Source organism: Chlorocebus sabaeus, chromosome 18, assembly GCF_047675955.1.
Source record: "Chlorocebus sabaeus isolate Y175 chromosome 18, mChlSab1.0.hap1, whole genome shotgun sequence".
In the NCBI taxonomy this organism is placed as follows: domain Eukaryota; kingdom Metazoa; phylum Chordata; class Mammalia; order Primates; family Cercopithecidae; genus Chlorocebus; species Chlorocebus sabaeus.
In genome coordinates this window covers 69,547,270-69,567,856 of record NC_132921.1, presented here as the reverse complement: position 1 = coordinate 69,567,856, position 20,587 = coordinate 69,547,270, and the positions used below count along the sequence as shown (strand labels likewise).

Genomic DNA, 20,587 nt, shown 5'->3' with positions numbered 1-20,587 from the left:
TGAAATCTTCCAAAATTGTCTTCCCCTTCTCTACTTAAAGCCTCAGATTCTAAACTGAGAGATTAATGGGAAACCAAAATAGAATAACATGCAATCTTTGACTTGCGTGTTATAGGAGAGCGGAATCAAAATCTTCTAGTGTGAGTTGATGGTCATTTCAGCCAGCATAAAACACCATCCTCTAATTGAGGTTTAAGCAATTATTCTGAGAAAACAAAGGACTGAATAATTAAATCTGATTTCAGGGGAGCAAAGGACCTAGGATACTTCAAGGAAGAGTATAGTACTTGAATAAAATACTGAAAGATAAGCAGAGCTGCTATAGGATGAGAGCGATGGGATGGCACAGGCGGAATGAATCTAAGCAAAAGCAGGGCGTGCGATGACTCAGAAGGCTCTTGGAGAAAAAACCATTTCATATACATGGCTCATTGAGTTCCAGAAGAAAAACAGTGGGAGACGGCGTTATAAATATAGATTTGGGTTAGATCACAGAAGCCCTTGAGTATTGAAAACAAACTTCTTAACATGGCCCCTAAATTCTCATTCCCTCTACATAACCACCTATCTCAGCTGATGGTGACTAACAGTCCAGTTATCCAGGCTCAGGATATTAACGTATCTTCAACTCTAGACTCCTGAATGTCCCAATCAGCTGGCAAATCTAGACCATTCTACTTGATTAAAGTGCCCAACCAAAACTGCACTTGATACTCTAGTCACACACTCACACACTGAGTCCCTAAGTTTAGAACTCATTTCATTCTTTCTATAGTTGGTTGCTGATGGGGCAGTTACTTCAATAGAAAAGGAACAGTACCTTTTCTACTTCTGTCTTTTTCCAGTATCTTAGACATACTAAAGCTTTTAAAAAATCCATGTGTTAGTCTCATGACCAGGAGTCTGGTATTTACTCACTAGAGACACATAAAGTTAGTAGGGTACAACGAAAATACTTGGACAAATATCCTTATACATTGGGGAGTATTACTAATAAACTTCTAGAAATAGGTTTGACATGCTATGTTTAAATTTTGATAGATTCTCCCTAATTGCCTACCAAAAAAAGACGGCAAAATGTATGTTCCCATCAATAGACTATGCATGTACGCATTTCTCCACATCACTGATTAACACTTGATATTATAGAAATCTAAACTTCTGTAGCACTTGTAATATTCCATTTCTTAATCATTAGTAGGGTTGGGTAGGTACTTTACCATATGCTTACATGCTGGGAGAATTTTTTTTTTTGAAGTGTCTTTGTCCATTTTCTTTCCTAATACAGTATTTGTTTTTTTCTTATTACTACATAGAGCTCTCTGTATATTACAGCCCCCAGCCTGTTGACTGCTGTAAGTGCTGAAAATAATCTAAGTCTTCTGTTTGCACTCAGACCTCCTTCATGATATCTTTCATCATTCAGAAGTTTAAAATTTTATATAACCAAATCTGTTGATCTTCATTTTTAATGACTGCTGCATTTTATATCAAGCTTAGAAAAATACATAACAAAAATGTCTTCCTACCTTTTTCTCCAAGGGTTCTTCTAAACTTTTGTGTTTAAATCATGAACCTGGTATTTATTTTTGTATGATGTGAGGTGGGAGTCTCATGTGGCATTTTATTCTTATAATAAAATGCTGGATTTGACAACATTTATTAAATTGCCTCCATTTTATATTCATTAATGAATTTGCACTACAGTTTCTACCTTGTAAAATTTTAAAAGGACATGTATCTAGCTGTTAATAGTAGTTACATTTGAAAAGTAAAATTGGGAAGCAAGGATGTTTTAGTTTGAATACTTCTGCACTTAAAAGTATTCTTTCAGAGGGCAGTATTAAATTGACAACTTGACAAAATAAGAGATTTTGACAGCTATTGAGTAACGGGGTAATGATCAGACCCAGGTTGTAGGAAGATGACTGATAAAATTAAATGACTGAGGTGGAGGGGTAAGGCATGAGAAGGACTTGAGTCAGAATGAAGACAAGGAGGTCAGAGAGGCAAGGCTAGTGCTGGAAGGCTGAGAACGGAGTTAGAGGAGTGTAAAGAAGAAGGCAAGGAAGAAAACCAGAAGAATGAAGTAAGGCTGTGAACTGCTGTAACTCCTGGAAAAAACAATGCTGTCAGCCGTTTTTTATCATTAATGCTTTTGTGTATCTTTCATAATAAGCAAAGAGAGAACTAACAATAACCTAAAGCTACAGCACATCCATTTCCAACACTGATATGGTCTGGATGTTTGTCCCCTTCAAATTTCATGTTGAAATGAGATTCCCAGTGTTGGAGGTGCTCGGGTCATGGCGGCAGATCCTTCGTGAAAAGGCTTCAGGCCACCCTCTTGGTGATGAGTGAATTCTCGCTCTGAGTTCACAGGAGGGTGTGGCACTCCCCACTTTTCTCTTACTCCTGCTCTCGCCATGTGACGTGCCTGCTCCCCTTCAGCCTCCGCCATAATTGTAAGGTTCCTGAGACCCTTGTCCGGAGCAGATGCAGGTGCCATGCTTCTAAATGGTCTGCAGAAGCATGAGCCAAGTAAACCTCTTTTCTTTATAAGTTACCAAACCTCTGGCATTTCTTTACAGCCAAGCAAGAATGGCCTAGTACAAACATCAACAATATTCCATCTGTGCTTTCTTCTTTCCTTCAAAAATTATCCTGTGCGCTGCCTTCCTTAAACAAACACCCGTGTCATTGGTTACTAAACTTTTTTCCAACCATGGCAATTTATCTCACCTTCTGGTTTTCACCAGTATTCAAATGTGATTCCATGACAGAATACACTGTTGCCATGGTCCCTGTTTCTTTTGGGGCAAAGGTTTGATTTTCTTAGCATAATTTTGTCTCAGAAGTCTGTGATTCTCCAGAGAGGGACTGAGTCTGGTTCAACATGTATCTTCAGCTCCGGGAGGAAGCTGTGTGTGCCTGTTGTAAACTCTGGCATAGGCTGGGTGAATCACAGCTCACAGGTGCATCTCAGCTCAAGAAGAGCTCCTCCTGAGACTCCACCTAAGACCCGCCTGGAGGGAGCTGGGGACTCCCTTCCTTCCTACTTGTAGAAAACGTGGGAAAGGGAGAAAGATTTGTCGGGCAGAAAGCTTGTATTTAATCACTTCAGCCTGGATCACATATTTCCCCTTTGGTCCCTAGAAAACTGAACCAATCTGTTCTACTTACACATATCTGATTTTTAAAACCCTGATTTATGACACGTTCATGCATCCCCATTGTAGTAGTATTTAGATCAGTGTTCAGCTGGGTAGTCCTGGCTGCAGAATCAGAGAGATTAATAGGTTTTTCCTTTGAATTATTATTCCCATTGTTTTCATGTTAAAGTGACTTACCACACAGAGATATATCTCTTGTGGGATTAAAAAGAAAGACTCTATTAAATGTTTTCTGTCTGTCTACATAGCAGCATGTGGCTTTTGGGACAGATGAACTTATGGCTTGGAAATTAAAGTTGATTTCAAAGATTGTATGTTTCCAAGTTTAAAATCCTGTTACTAGGTAAGAATCCCCAAAACTGAGACCTAGTTTTAGTTTATTTTGGGGGCCAAAAATAAAAACTAAAAGATTTTCATCACTGAGAAAAAAAATATGAACTTGTTTGATTTGTTTATAACACTTAGCTCTATAAAAGCTGAGCCATGAATTTTGATAATATTCTTTTACAATGAGGCAGCCAATGAACAGCATCAATAACAGTACAAAAATCAACTTTTTTATCTTTCTTCACTTAGCTTTGAATTAATTTTTGCGTTGTGTTTCAATACCAATTTTCAAAAATTATAAGGAAACATAAACGTGAGGCCAGTTGGGTCAGGGAAGGGGTTTCCCAGTGATCACTGTCTGACAGCTCATCTTTACAGGCTTTTGTTAGTAGTTCTGAAAGGTATTCAAGCAGAGGTTCCATAGGAGAATTGGCCACGATTTTTAGAAACTTTACAACATACAATTTTGTTGAATTCGCCTTCAAATAAATGCTAGCTTAAAAAAACACAGCTGCTTGTTTCTATGACAATAGGCAGAGTGAAATGGTGCTCGCACAGATGTGATGATGAATGTCACCCTGTTATTGCTGTTATTTTTTTCCTTGAACAATTCATCAAATTCTTCTCTGCTATCTATCATTCAACCATTTGATATGCCTCAGTAGACAAAACTATGTCACAGAAGTCAAAAGGATGTTTTGGTAATACTAAGAAACCAAAAGACATTATTCTATTGTTAGCCCTGAGACAGTATTTATTGACTTTGCTAATTGGATAATCAGTGTCCTTCTATAATTCAGTAGCAAAATATTTAATAGCTAATCAAGAATAGAATTCTATGTTTGTCTTATAATCAATGCATGTTTCAAAATACTTATTGTTTTTAATAAAGATAATTCTTAAATGTAATGCTGTGTCTTAACATATAATAACATATAAACTGGAAAGGTCCAACTCATTGTAAAGCTAAATCCTCAAATTATATATAATTCAAAAACTTATTTTTACAATTTTCTTCTATATAACAACCATTATAACTACTGAAAGCATTAAACTTCTTAAAATATATTATGTAACTATGCATTTTTAAATACTAGATAGCCTATATTATCATGAGAATTTCTAATTAAAAATTACTAACAAACATATATACTACCTCATATAAAGTGATTACACCGTATGTTTGAGTTGGTTCTCTCCACTGAAGAAATATCTTCTCTTCAAAGGTACTTCCTTGTATGGATTCAGTGGGAACAGCACCTGGGACTAAAGGAGGGTGGGAGGAAATAAATGTTTAAGTAATAAACAATTAAAAAGTAGATTTTTCTAGACTTGGTAGGTTTTAACCTCCTATTGAGAGAAAAGATTTTAATAGTCCACACATATACTCAAGTTTTCTATAAAAATCTGGAACCTTAAACCATTTTAGCTACACTGTCCTGATTAAAAGAATAACTTTATCATTTTTTTTCTTAAAAGCTTTAATCAATTAGAGCCCAGTCCCATCTATTAAATAAACGTTTTTACTCTTCCAAAAGAAATGAGGAAGGATTTGAAGTGATGAGAATTCTCACATACTCCTTGTGGGAGTGTAAACTGGTAGAGACACATTGGAAAATTATTAATAGTATTTAGTAAAGCTGAAGATGCACAGAATATATGACCCAATGGTCCCACATGCAGGTATATTCCCTAGTAAAATTCTTGCATATATGCACCAGCAGACACATACAAAAATGTTCACAAAGCAGTGATTTTTAAAATAATAATAAATAAGAAACAAATCAAATGGTTTAATAAGTTATGTTATACAATAAAGTACTGAAAAGACTGAAAGTAAATAACAGTTATATATCACATGGATTCAAGTTATAACCATAACACTGAATAATAAAACCACACAAAAAAATATATGAGCTACTGTACTAACTATTAATTAGTTCTACAAAGTAGAAGTTGATATAGACAAAATAACAATATAGTCTTTAAACATTATTTTATTTGTTAATACTATATGTGATTTGGGGGAAGTTTGATGCCATTTTTCAAAACTTAAAATACATAACACCTTCTTATAAGTTTGCAAAAATCTAACAAAAGTGAAGATGTTATTTGCAAATTTTCTATAAAATAATATTCAATATAATTGAAAAATATTATTTATCCCATTATCATTTTAAATGTAGTGTTTCAGTATGCTTCATGTTATATACAATTTAGTGTACTAGTATGTCTATCTTATTTACAAAATAGCTATACTGCTTATAAATATGCATATATTTGGGGGTGCATGATCAAATTTTTTGGTGATGAAGTTAATGACCAATAACTGGGTCGGAGAGAACTCACCTGATTTCAAAACTGACTGCAAAGCTACAGATTCCATAAAAATACACACACACACACACACACACACACACACGGAATCGAACTGAGAATCCCAGTACTCAAGAAGCCCTTACATTTGCAGTAAATTGATTTTTAGTAAGAGTACCATGAAAATTCAATGAGGATAGAATAATCTTTTCAACCAATGCTACTAGCACAACTGAGTATCCACATGCACAAGAATGAAGTTGGATTTCTACCTCACACCATATATAACAATTAAATCTGAATAGTTTAAAGACTTAACTGTAAGAACTAAAACTATAAAACTCTTAAAGAAAGCATACATATAAATAAATCTTCATGATCTTGGATCGGGCAACAATTTCTTAGGCATGACACCAAAAGCAAAAGCAATGAAAGAAAATCTAGATAAAATGTACATTATCACAATGAAAACCTTTTGGGTATCAAAGGGCACTATTAAGAAAAGACAAGACACAGAATGGGAGAAGGTTTCTGCATATCATATATATGATAAGAGATTTGTATCTAGAATATAAAAGGAGCTATATTAACACCCAGTAATAAGATAATAAATAGTATAATTAGAAATGAGCAAAGGACCTGAATAAACACTTCTCCAAAAAAGACAAACAAATAGTCAATAAGCACAGGAAAAGATGCTCAGTATCATTAGCTAGCAAGAAACTGTAAATCAAAACCATAATGAGATATCACCTCATACCCACTAGCATTGCTATAATGAAAAGACAAGTGCTGGTAAGAAGGAAGAGTAATCGGAAACCGCATACCCTGCTGGAGGGAAGGTGAAGTCATGCCACTACTTTGAAAACCCTCTGGCAGTGCCTCAATTGGTTAAACACAGGTAGATTTATAGCATAACCCAACAATTTCACTCCTAGCTACGTACTCAGGAAAAGTGAAAAAAAAGTTAATTCAAAAACTTGTTCATGAATATACATAGCAGTATTATTCATAATACCCAAAAAGTGAAAACAACCCAAATATTTATCAAATGGTGAACAGACAAACATATCTCAATAAACGTTTTTAAAGGGGGTTGGAAAAAATGTTTTAGATTGTGAGAGGGTATGATTAGTTTTTTAATGACTGCTAAGGCTATCACGGATTGGAAAGCCTGCCTAGAATTTCAAAAGGACTCACAGATAGTACGCCTTTTTTTGAGATGAGGGGCTACTTATATGTAAATGTAGAACATTTACAGTTATTCCAATTAAAGTCAAGTGTTGTTTGGCAGAAAAAAAAAATACTGATTCATATGGGAGGTCCGGGTTCTGATTTAAGACTATCTAATGATTAAATTATGCAATTTGGACAAATTATTGAACCTCTTTAGGTCTCATTTGCCTCATTCCTAAAATGAAGTTGGATTAAGTTGATTTTCTGTTTTTTGGAAATAGGGTCTTGCTCTGTCATCTGGGCTGGAGTGCAGTGGGGCTACCATTGCACACTGCAGCCTCAACCTCCCAGGTTTAAGTGATCTCGCACCTCAACCTTCTGAGTAGCTGGCACCATAGGTACACACCAGCATGCCAGCTAATTTATTTTTACTTTTTGTAGTGATAGGGTCTCACTATGTTTCCCAGGCTGGTCTCAAACTCCTGGGCTCAAGCGATCCCCTCCTGCCTTGGGCTCCCAAAGTGCTGGGATTATGGGCATGTGTCACTATACCCAGCCAAGTTAATTTTGACATTCAAACCCTAAATAGTACATAAATATGAAAATAATTGTTAGTTCTATGTTGAAGAAATTTATATACGACTACACTGAAGCAGCAAAAAACATTAGAAATGACAACACTAGGTGAGTTCTAAGAACATTGGAATTCCAAGCTCTGAGACTAAAATGTTCATCATAATTAGAAGCTGAACTAAAACCGGCTATGCCTGAGAAAACTCAGCTAAGTCTCTTCCTCTTAACCCTGAAAGTGTTTATGATGATGCCATCCTCAGTTTTCTCACAGAATCAAGATAATTAAGATGAGTGACTCTATTTTGTGATGATTTTTTTTTCTTTTTAAGTGAAAGCAAGTTTATTAAGAAAGCAAAGGAATAAAACAATGGCTACTCCATAGGTGGAGCAGCTAATGATATTTCTTATTTGAAAATATGTATTAACCCATGTGCAGGTGTAAGGAAGGTGAAGAGTTAGAAAAAACAAATATTTGTGATACCCTAGAACTTAAAGTATAAAAAAAAAATAAAAAAACCATTCTTTTTAATTAAAAAAAAGAAAAAAACAAATATTTGTTTTATTCAATTTGTATAAAAGAAAATACTAACAGTAACATGACATAGGAGGTATTCAAAATCATGTTAGGCAGAGGATATCTCAGAAGGATGAACTAATTATTAGAATGTACTGGTGGTGACCCTGTGATAGATGGCGTAGAATAGTTGACAGGAAACCCTAATGGGGATTCAGATAATCACTTTAAGATCAGGGAAAGACAATGTAAATTAAAACAATATGAATAAATAATTAATATACTACTGATTAAGTTAGGGAAGATAGTACCTCATAGTGACTTAGGTCTAGTACCTATTTTAAGAAGTTCTGGGAATGAAGGATCTGGTATATAAAGTCATAATACCTATGTTTGTACAACTTATCCCTGGGCTACATAGGATTCTACTAACATTAATGGAAGGTAAATTTTTTTCCCACACGATTTCTGATGAAATAAACTATATTTCAATAAAAGTATTATACTACAATAAAACTCACAACGTTCAATGAATTATAACCTTTGTTAATGGATAAACAAAGTGATTCCCCAATTCTTTTCTCTACAAACTGGGTATTGTTTGGCAATTATTCTATTTCTTTCTTCTCTCTGCCTTTTCTGAAGTATTTCTTGTGGAGGGGTGACGAAATATAACTTGAAATTAAAGTTTTTTCTAATTAAGAAATGCTAGTGTGCTAGGAAAACAATAGATTTTTATTTCAAAGTAATGCATGCTCCAGCTTCAGGGACTAGCAAGATAATTTAAACAAACAACAACAAAAAAAAAACAAAGAAAGTAATTCTGTCCTCATGTTTTGATGGAACTTAACAAAATTCCTGGCTCATGACGGTTCTCAGTTTGAAACCCACAGTGTTCAATAGGTTCATGCTTCAGCAACACATATCTGAAAGTGACTGCATTTTATTTCTTTCATTGATGTGACCATTATTGTTTATTAAAACATGAATTAAATGCTTATCAATAATACTTCATTATTTCACTTAAAGACTTACAAGGTATTTTGGGGTGTTTATTACTTACTCAATATCACACATATTGCTATAAAAGAAAAACAGTACTTCTTGTCAAACAGTTTACAATAAAAAGAAACAATACGTATAAATACATAATGAGGGAGCAAAGAATCATCATAATGAGTGGCCATGAATCATTACAACACTAAGAAAGGACCCTTTCTGACAGTTACAACCATGTAAATTTCTTCTATCCCTAATATATCTAAGAATTGTTATTATTCTCACTTCTCAGATCAGGAAATTGAGGGTCAGAGACAAGGATCTCATGAAGCACAAGTAAGGTCAGAAGGATGTGAGTAACACAGACTGAAGAGCTGGAGACAGCTATGTGAAGGACCTGAAATGTGAGGAGAACTTCAGCGGGTAGCAGAGTAGGCGAGCCTGAGAAGCGGCCAGGAGAGGCCCTGACTGGCCAAGGAGAACAATCAGGCAACGATGGGGAGCCCAGGATGCACAGAGCAGGCACAGGGACCAGCACTCAGGGATGGCTTTGCAGAACAAGCTGCTGTGAAGGAGACGTTATTACTCCTAGAATATGAGCCAAGAATATAGAAGACCTTGACAGCCAAGGCACTGGAATGACGATTAAGTGGAAGAGCCACTGAAGACTCTTGTAGAGAGAGAGCCAAGATGAAAATGTATTTTTAAGATTAGTGAGTGAGTAGAGGGGCATTAGAATAGAAAAACTGGAACCACAAAGAAAAGGTAGAAACAATTATATAAATTTCAAATAATAAGGATTTAAATACAGGCAATGGAAATTGACAGAAAAGAACAATCTAAAACTTTGGAAGTAGAAACAACAGATGTTAGGACCAGAGTCAGTAGAGACACGTAGGGCAGGAAGGAGCCAGCCATGATTTGATGACAATGTGGACACCAGCTTCTCCTCTTCTGGGAGATGAGAGAGTTAGAAGAAACAGAAATAGAGCTTCCGGTCTCAGCCTTGACTGAGTGGCTTCCACCAAACTTGGACTCCCTCCCAAACTACTGCTTGAGAGGAGCCAACACAAGCAGGACCTGAGGGACATAAAAGAAGAAAGAGAGGATGTGCAGTGAGCTCCTCATCTACTCTAGCTACTTCTACGTTTTTCTTCCACAGAAGGGTAGGTAGGTAGAAACCTACCTACTTTCTACCTACCTGCTGGGTAGGTAGAAACACTCAAAAATACCTTTTTAGTTCTTTAAATGAAACGATAAAGTATTCTAAACATTTAACTCATGATTTAATCAATGGTCAAAATTACATTATCAGTTACATAAAGAAACAAAAAGCGAAACAACTATTTTTCTTAAAAATAGTCAGTTCATTCATTTAATGGGCTTCCTACGTTCTTTGTCACTTATTTTGATGCCTGAAAAGTGATTTTTAGGTCAAATGTATGATACACTACCACAGTATTTTATGTACTAAATGAATATGCTATTATTTATACAAGGGTTCCCCGTATCGTCTGTGTAAAGGAACATTTACATCCATGCTATGAGGTTCAAAGCATAATTTTACTGTTTTAAGTTATTATAGAGGTTTCCTGTATATTTGCTTTTTTGATGCATTACTGGTGACATGCATGGTTTATTTGTTAAGTAGTCACTTATTAAAGTAACATTCACTTTCAACATTGTTCCTGTGGAGAAAAATGATCTATTTCATGACCACCAACTTAGTTTCTCAAGACTGTGTTGAAAAGCAAGGGCAGGCTCTATTTTGTGCTGAAATTTTATCTGAACTATAAAAAATGTTTCAGAATGCCATTTAAATATATTTAGATAAATATTTTATATAAATAATCTAATACCCTAAATAACACTCTTTCAGTCCAATGATTTTATATAAATAACCTAATACCCGAAACAACAAGTTTTCAGCCAACTGAAATAAAACTTGAATGAAGAACTATTGAGAGCAATATGGAATGATTATATATAGGAAAGTAACTATATGAGTAATAAAAAATGACATTTCTACATCTCTACTCCCTTTTCCCTCTTTCAATCAGTGCTTAAGAATACAGAGTACAGATACACATTTGTGTTGTTCTACAATGTAAGTAGTTCTTTCTTCCATCTTCACAGCAAAGATCTCAAAACAAAAGCTGCTTTTTGAAAGATCATGTTTTACATAAACATATCATTCAAAGGTACTCACGGTCTTCATCTGTCTGCACTATGAGTTCTTGGCTTTCCTTCCGGCCCTCTGGGTTCATGAGGATCAGTTTCACACTGACATTGGTGTATGGTGACAGGTTAGTGATCGTGTGTTGAGGGTGTGAGTTTTCTGTATCCCAGCTTACTTCTTCTCGCACTTGTTCTTGTCCTCCAACTTGGTAACAGTAGTGGACAGTGAGATTATAACTGTGGCAACGAGTTACATTATATCCAAATGGCTCCCAGCGGATAGTGATTTGCCGAGATTTGACCTCCACTACTTCCAGTTTCCTTGGGCCTCGCATGGGATCTATTTAGAAAAGAAGACAAAAGAAAACATGAGAAAGAAGAAAGATAAAGGCTCAGGTCAATCCCAAAGGTCACAGATATTCCCAGTTGTCCCCAACACCTGGTCTCCTCTCCTTCCTGGATAATAAATCCCTAAGTCTTGGCTAGGCATTTGGCTACCCAGAATAAAGATGAAAGTTTCCATTATTTTCTGCAGATAGATGTGGCCATGTGCCTAAGTTCTGAAGAATGGTATATAAGATGAAATGTCCAAAATAGTTTCTGAGAGGTGTTCTTATAAGGCAGGGGCTCACCATCTTTGGTCCTTCTTCTTTCCTATTAGCTGGATGGAGGATATGACATTTGGAGCTCAGGCAGCCATGCTGAACCACGAGGCACTTAAACATTAAGAATTCAAAGCACTGATGGAGGAGGAGCCAGGGTCTCTGATATCACTGAGCTACCATACCGGCCCTGACCTTCCCACCTCCAAACTTTTCATTAGGAAAAATTAAATGCTATCTTATTTAAGCCTCTTTTCCTCTGGGTCTCTGAATAAATAAACCAATCTTAATACTGATACATGTGTTTTTTCTTTAAGCATTAATTTATAATTATGTAATTAGAAAACATAAGAGTAAAAGCTTGAGAATTATCCATGAAATAATACAATAAGAGAACATAAACTTCTGAGCAGAACAGGTGTTTCCGAATTTCAATCTGAATAGAATTCCACTCAATCAATTCTAAAGTAATTCTTGCCTATTCATGACAATTTCTTAGTATTCTTCTTTTAGCCCCAGCTCCAGGTACATTTTCAAGCTTAGAAATCTAAATGACATGGAGAGAATATAAGCATTTTTGCATGGTTTAAAACAAAATATATGCAGAGAAAGCTTAGGTTTGTTTATGAAATCATGATGAAAATAAATACTACTACGTGAATAACATTTACCCGGCACTTATAATGTACCATGCACTGCTACAAAAAATTTAGCATTCAGGGTTTTAGGAAAAGCCTAACCTAAAATATTTTGTGTTATACATCCAGAGGTCATTTGATTCATAATTTTGATTTTTGTTTGTCTGAAGTGTGCCCACCAAATATCAATGTAAAGAGATCTACAATTGAGAAGGGACAATAAACTTGAGATATAAAAGCTACAGTTTATGGCACACTTACTATGTGTGAGTTGCTTTCTATGTATTGCCTATTCCTTACAATAATCCTGTAAATATTTTCATTTCTAATATATAGAGACAAAAATTGTGACCAAGGTAGGCTTAATAACTTGATCAGGGTTGGGGTTTGCTGTGGCACTCGAATTTGGATCTGACAACTTCAAATCATGCTGCCCCCACCCCACTGTTGGTCTCTACCAAACTAAAGAGAATCAAAGAAGAAGAAATCAGGATACTAAAGATACTAAGACTTCACCTAAAACACGACCCAAAAATGTACAATATAATAAAGATCCAATGTATTTAAACTTGAGTCAAAAGTGTTGGAGGAATTCTTCTCCCTTTTCCTGCTAATTCCATAGAAGAGAGGGTCAAGGCCATATTCCCTGGTTCAGCAGTACCAGAGAGCCTGGTCTGCACTTCAGGGCGCTGCAAACTTGTCTGGACTATTGTTGAAGTTCACTTCTTGATTCCTATTTGCGCATAAATTCTTTGTGTCTGTTTTCTCCATCATTTATGCCACAGAGAGAACTTAAAATCCCCCCCTTTTACCTGCAACCTCTAACAAATGAAAATGTTTAAAGTGGAATAATGTTAGATATGCAATGTAGAATTTACCAGATGTCTGCTGTAATCATAAAATGGGATTAATAAAGATCACTCATGCTACTGTATCCTGTAATAAATCTAAGAACCAAGGATGAAAACTCCTCCAAGAAATTGTGAGTGCCATTCTCATGGAATGTTCCTTATTACAAAATTAATTTTTCATATTTAAATTACTTCTGTAGGGAAAATGTCATAAATAAAATTATTTAGAAATAACATTGAAGGTTTTTTTTTCCAGATTAGTAACTTTTACAACTTAACGGAAATGTATAATTTTATACAATGCTTCATTAGTTGAATGTTCATAAAAACTTCTAATAAGCTCCAGATCCCTTATACATAAACAGATCAAAAAGTGTCCCTCTGCCCTTTTCCTTATTAATCCCAGGCCTCCTATTCATCACAGGACTGTTCTAATGCGTTTTCCTAAGGTTTTCATCAGTTTTACTGACTAATAAAATGACTAAAGGCTTCAGATATTAGTTTAAACAAGAAGTACAGTTCTAACTTAATTTCAATGGAAAACTATTTTCCTCTGCATAAATAAGTCTGCATCATTCGGTATTTCTTATCCAAGAAAATATATACTTAAATTAAAACGCAGGATTAAAGACAAAGGCTTCTGTCTATCTACTGGTCAAGTAGTCTTGAAATGCATGCTCCCTTTCTCTGTAAGTACCTTTTAGAATTCCATCATGGTAAAATTAAGTCAGATTTCCCATACATTTCCCAAGTACTATAGCGAAGCATAACACAAAACAATCATTTCTATGACAAAGGCTCTAAATTGCCTATTGTCACGAGTGGTAATCAGACAGGAGACAGAGGCTGTATGAGGTCTAAATCTTAGATGAAAAGAGAGTGGCACTCACTGGCTTGCATCTTTACGTCAAAGCAAAACTACAGTTAACCAAAGCAAAACGATCTTACAGAAGCTTTCGCAGAGTATTTTCCTTTGTGCCCTCTGTGAGCCTTTGACTATGGTCCGTAGTTCTGCTGTGTCTACTAATTTGTTGCTATCACCATGGCAGGGTCAATATCAATGGGGGTAGGAAGGGTCATATCAACATAGGACAGGGATGAAGGCCTCTTTGACTCTGATTCTCATTTGTCAAAAGCTTACAGGTTAAGTTAAATCAACACCATGACACAGGGACATGGTCCACTTCAGATGGAGTACTGTCATTTTCTCTTACCAGGGTCCAAAGGCAAAGTTAAGTGAGTTGGGGAAATGGCTGGTAAAGCAGATACATACAATAACATAAATGAAATGCCATGTGCTACCATGTACCTATGAAAGCAGCCTCCTTTAATGATAAGTGTTGATAGGCTGTGACCAATGACTAAGGAAATCTGACAATTCTTTTAACCGATACTAAGCAAACTGCCTGATTTCACTGCTTCTTTGTTTTTACTTTTTTTCTGCCATTCTGCAAAATTAAATTCTGATCCAGCAATGGATTTATAATAATTACATCTTCAGTTAGTGTTTTATAATACCTTTGTTTTCAGTGTTTCTGCAGAACGACTTCCATTAGTGTGCTGCTAACTGTGAATGAGGCATTCCACAGGGACATTTACTCTAGTGAGTTATACTGATGATCACTGAACACTCTGAAGGGCATCACTGTAGAAATATATCACACTGTAGGAAACAAATGGCAACTTCATAACCAGAAATGTGTAATTTTGGTAGGCTAATTGCAACTCACACTGCATTTCTGGAGTAGAATAAAAACACTGCCCCCCAAAAACTTGGCATAGCATTACAAGCATTCTATGTGCACAATATATAACTCTTACAGTTAGATAACAGGGTAACAAATTGTATTCATAGGACCACTAGTTGTAGGAAATTTCTCCTCTTTCCTCACAATCCTGAAGATGCTACTGAGAATGGAATTGTTTCCAAGGCTACTTTTCTTCACACTCACACCCTCTGACCACACTGATGCTTTCCTGCTTCCCTGAAAGGGTATCATGACAGGCCCCATTGGCATGAATCATGAGGCCAGGCGGTCCACTGTGGGCCCACTGACTCACGATAAGAGATGAGAATGGCCTCCCTACGGAGAAGCGCGCCGGAAGCTCAGTCAGTGAGCTCTTACCGACTCTCCCACTGATGCCTGCAGCATTTTTCATTCTGTTCTTTTTCTGCCAGCTTGAGCAAGGTTTCCAGCAGAGAAGTCTGACAGTTGCAGTCCTGACCTAAGGGACCAGCAAGCCCACTTCTAGCCTCCAGCACTTCAGCATCCTATTTAATCAGTGATCCTGGCTCCTTCTACATTCGGTCCTATTTTTCTATGAACAAGGGCAAAACCTGACTGATAGGATCAATTTCCGTTGCAGGTTCAATTCACAGCTCATTTCTTTGGAACTCTGCACTTTACCTTCTATTACTACTACAGTGCTTTTTTAGAAACTCAATTTCAGAACCTGTGAGAGATATTTGGGTGTAATTTTAGGATCCTGTCATTGATAATCAAAAACATAGATTACAACCAATGCTCCCACTAACGGGTTTTTTTTTTCCCCTCTCCATGAACTCTACGGAGGTCTATTACAATAAAGGGAATAACAACCAGAATGGCATGGTGGGCCCCTTCAGGACCTCCAGCTATTGTACTTCTGCCTCACCAGTCACACTACAGGGTGACAAAATAATAAAGCAATAGCTCCCTTTACTTTACTATTTAGTGAAATCAGAGCAAAGGTCTGAGTAACTAATATTAGAGTGACCTACCCCAAAATTCAGTATTCCTAAGCAGCAACGATTCTGGGTACATGGCCTTGTTTTTAGGTGAAGTAGTTAAAGGCTTTCAATTGGTCAGTGCTTTCCAGAGTTTAAAAAGTACCTTGTCAGTCAAGCTGGAATTGCTGGAATACAACAATCTTTAATTTACACTGCCCTACAGGCATCTATGTAATGGTGATGTAATGGAATGAATTCAAACTTATCCTAAGAATTATATAAATTTGAATATATTTTTCCTCCAGAATACTTTTCGTAGATATCACATTAATAGTTTTTACATTTTACCATCATCAGAATCAAAAAATGCCCTTGGAAACAATCTGCTTTTCTTAAATAAATCATACAATCCTCTATAAGGGAGAATAGTATCTTTCTAACAAATAGGCCACATTTCAAAAACAGTGCTCATTTAAGAGAAGGAAAAAAAACAATGTTACAGAATAAATGAAGGAAAGTGTAACAATGCCAAAGTCTACACAAAATCATTCTACTTCATTTCTTGGTTTAAGACGGACATAGTCTCACTATGTCTTTCATGTATTCCAAATGCTAGTTTGAACTCTGCCTAAATTGTAAAGGTAAATAAACCACTGCCCAATCTTGCTGGGAAATAGATTCTCCACATAGCAACTAAATAATTTAATTTAAATTATTAAGTTTAAAATTTAAAACACTAATCATTTAAATTTCCATCATTTTTGAAAGCTGGAATTCCCATTCACATGTTATGGCAAACACGCAGAAATATCTTATATAATAAAATGACACTTACGGTAAGAACACAGATCTCAGATAAGGGAAGATAACACTCTAAACAGGCCACAACTGACAGCCTAGAGGCAGCACTCCCCAGCGGTGTTACGTAATGCTGAATGTTAGGTAAGGCAGTATGTGCAAATGCTTTGCTTAGTTCTTGGTTTGGCTTGTATATTTTAAAAATAAAGTAAAAGAATACATAGTGGACCCTGGGCTAGTCATCCAAGGTACCTGGTTTCAGAATAATTCCACTAAATCTTTCAGGATAAATATTTTGAGAATTTTTTTTAAGTTTAAATTTTTATTTTATTATACTTTAAGTTCTAGGGCACACATGCACAACAAGCAGGTTTGTTACATCTGTAGACATGTGCCATGTTGGTGTGCAGCACCCATTAATTCATCATTTACATTAGGCATATCTCTTAATGCTATCCCTCCCCCGTCCCCCCACCTCACGACAGGCCCCGGTGTGTGATGTTCCCCACCCTGTGTCCAAGTGTTCTCATTGTCCAATTCCCACCTATGTGTGAGAACATACGATGTTTGGTTTTCTATCTCTGTGATAGTTTGCTCAGAATGAAAAGTTTAAATTTTTAAGTAAAAAGCTTGCTGAATGCTGAAAGTTCAGACTTCACTACTATGCCATATATCCATATTGCACGACTGTACTTGTACCCCTAAATCCATAAAAAATAAAAGTGTTATTGAATAGAGGTTGGAAAAAGAGAGGTAGAAATTTAGTGCTGATACCTTCCAAAATAAAGAAATGTGGGTATTGACAGGGCACTCAATAACAACATGTCATATTTTATTCTCCCTGAATGATGAACTGTACAAAAATAAGGTTAGAAGTGTCACAATGATTGAAATATGTTTTCATTTTAAACAATAATTTTTTGTTGGTGTTTAGGGTTTTTGAAATTTTAAGTAATAAAACCTCTAAAACACATTGAAGAGTATAAAATAAAACAATACTATGTGTATCCATCAGTATCAAATGTTAACATTTTATGTTTTGTTCCAGATCACTTTTTATTAAAGAAATATTACTGCTATAAAATTTTGCCACCTTCCTACTTACTATTCAAAGGTTATTATCTATCATTCCCAAACATGTTTTTGTACTTTTATTACATTTATCTAGGATGCTTAAAAATTTTCAAAAATGCTACTATTCTTTGCAACATGAGATTTCATTCGATATAATGGAGTTGAAGCTATGTTAGTTTAACTGGTGTCTAGAATTACATTAAATAAAACACAGTTTACTTATCCATTCCCCTATTGCGGAAAAGACAGCGGAGTCTACCTTTTCTCTATTACAAGCAGTGCTATGAGGAGCATGTTTGTCTATATGCCCTCCTGGCCACAGTTTCCCTTAGTGCACATTAAAAGTGAGACTGTTGACTTGTAGACGTTATATATCTCTAAGTATAACAGATAATGTCAAACTTCTCTCCAAATGAAAAACAACGTTCAGTTGTTCCTTTTTTTTTTTTTTTTTTTTTTCTAAAAAAGGTTGCATTTCAAGGCTATGGGCCTATACTGGCTCCAAAGGACAGATCTTAAAGTAATGGTTCCAGTTAAATGTAAATAAGCAAAGTCTAATGAGCATTTATCTTTTTTTTTTTTTTTTTTTTTTGAGACGGAGTTTCACTCTTTTGTCCAGGCTGGAGTGCAATGGCACAATCTCGGGTAACTGCAACCTCTGGTTTCAAGCAATTCTCCTGCTTCAGCCTCCTGAGTAGTAGGGAAAACTGGCGTCCGCCACGACGCCCGGCTAATTTTGTATTTTAGAGTCGGAGTTTCACCATGTTGACGAGGCTGGTCTCGAACTTCTGACCTCGTGATCCTCCTGCCTTGGCCTCCCTAAGTGATGGGATTATAGGCACGAGCCACTGCAGCCATCCCTAATGTGCGATTATGAGTTGCATCATTTATTTGGGATAGTATTTGAAATAGAGATCTACAATACATAGAACTATTTCTTTCTTTGACTTTAGCAACTATATTTGACAAAGGTTCATGTTAAGAATTTCTCCCAACAACCACTCATTAAATCATATTATTATTGTGTTTGTATGAAAACAAAATATTCAAACTCATCAAATAATTACTAAATGAACAATACATCCATGAAGTAATTATTACAATTTCTGATTACAACAGAATGGCATACCATTTACTCTCAAGGACTCTCCCATTTGAAAACAACTAGATCCAGTATAAGACATTTTTTTAATTGCATAGGACATCGTATGTCTCCAGCATATATACCTTACACCATGTTCCTTGTCCAAAACAAAGGGTAAGGTGGAGCTCTAGTTGTCTATATCAGCACTGGAATCCAAAGATTAAGCCATGGGCCAGGGGCGGGGAAGCCAAATATGATGTTCCCAAGCTAATCTCAGACAAATAACAGTGTGTCAAGTATCCACAGTCAGTACCATCTCCTGATTCCAGCAAACACAAATACAAACCTATAAACAAACTGATCCACAAATATAGGCCTCCTACTTTCACAAATAAAGCTCACCCAAATATAAGCTCACTAGTAAAGATTAACAAAAATAACAGAAAACAAGATGCCCTGACGGAGAGTCAACAGAGATAAGAGACAACAGATTCACATCACTCAAATGAGCAGATTCAGAATACAAAATTTGCGTGCCACTTCCAAAATTAAAAATGTAATTACAAAAATGAACATGTAATATGTCACTGAAAATGACCAATTTTAAAAACAGCTAATGTAACTTTTAGAAAGAATAATGTTGTTGAAATAAAACAAAAACCTCAACGGATAGGACATTAATTATGTACTATATAAAACTAGACAGCAAGATTGGACACAACTTAAGAGAGAATTAGTGAAGTAGTGAATGGATCAGAGGAAGTTATCTAGAATGTAGCACAGAAAAATAGAAATAGGAACATAACAGAAAATAAGAAAGAAAGATAGAGGGCAAAATTACAGGGTATATCTATATCTAATTGGCATTCCAGAAGTAGAACACAGGGAACAAAGGAGAGGCACTAACTGAAGATATAATGTCTGAGAAATTTCCAGAACTGACAAGAGATATCAGTCAAAAGATACAGAAAGTATAACATATACAAAACATAGAAAAATTAAATTAATTCCACATTCAGACATAATGTAGTTAAACCACCAACGCCAAAATAAAGAGATGATCTCAAAAGCATCTAGAGAGAAAAAGTATATCACCTACAAAGTAATGGCAGATTGACCACAGAGTTCTCAACAATGACAGTGGAAGGCAAAAAAACAAGGGAATAAAATACTCAAAGTACAGAGAAAAAATATGAATATGAATATGTCAACTTAGAACTATATACATAGCAAAACTATCATTCAAGGATCAAGACAAAATAAAGCTAATTTTAAAGAATCATACCTGAGTGAACTTACTACCAATGAACCTGCAATAAAGGATCACCTTCAAAAAGAAAAATGAGTTTTGAAAGAAGGTCTGAGATGCTAGAAGAAATGGTGAGCAAAGAAATATAACTTATGTTTGTAAAATAACAATACTGTCTAATTTTAGAGCTTTTTGTATATACAGAATGAGACTGCCGACAACAAGAGCAAACACACAGGTAGGGCAATGCTCAGAGTTACAGTGTTGTAAGATCTTTCCATCACTGGGAAGGGAAGTTTAAGATATCAACTACAGACTTTCAGTA

At 35.6% G+C, this 20,587-nt stretch overlaps 1 protein-coding gene across 12 annotated transcripts in view; it reads right to left on the bottom strand.

Moving 5' to 3' along the window:
• PTPRM (protein tyrosine phosphatase receptor type M) overlaps positions 1 to 20,587 on the bottom strand; it is an 834,581-nt gene that overhangs the window by 326,572 nt on the left and 487,422 nt on the right. For all 12 annotated transcript variants that reach the window (XM_007974623.3, XM_073006465.1, XM_073006464.1 and 9 more), the window contains 2 exons: positions 11,288 to 11,596; positions 4,657 to 4,766 (listed from right to left, as the gene is read on the bottom strand). In XM_007974623.3, coding sequence (XP_007972814.1) covers positions 4,657 to 4,766; positions 11,288 to 11,596 — 419 coding nt within the window. The remainder of the gene's footprint in view (positions 1 to 4,656; positions 4,767 to 11,287; positions 11,597 to 20,587) is intronic.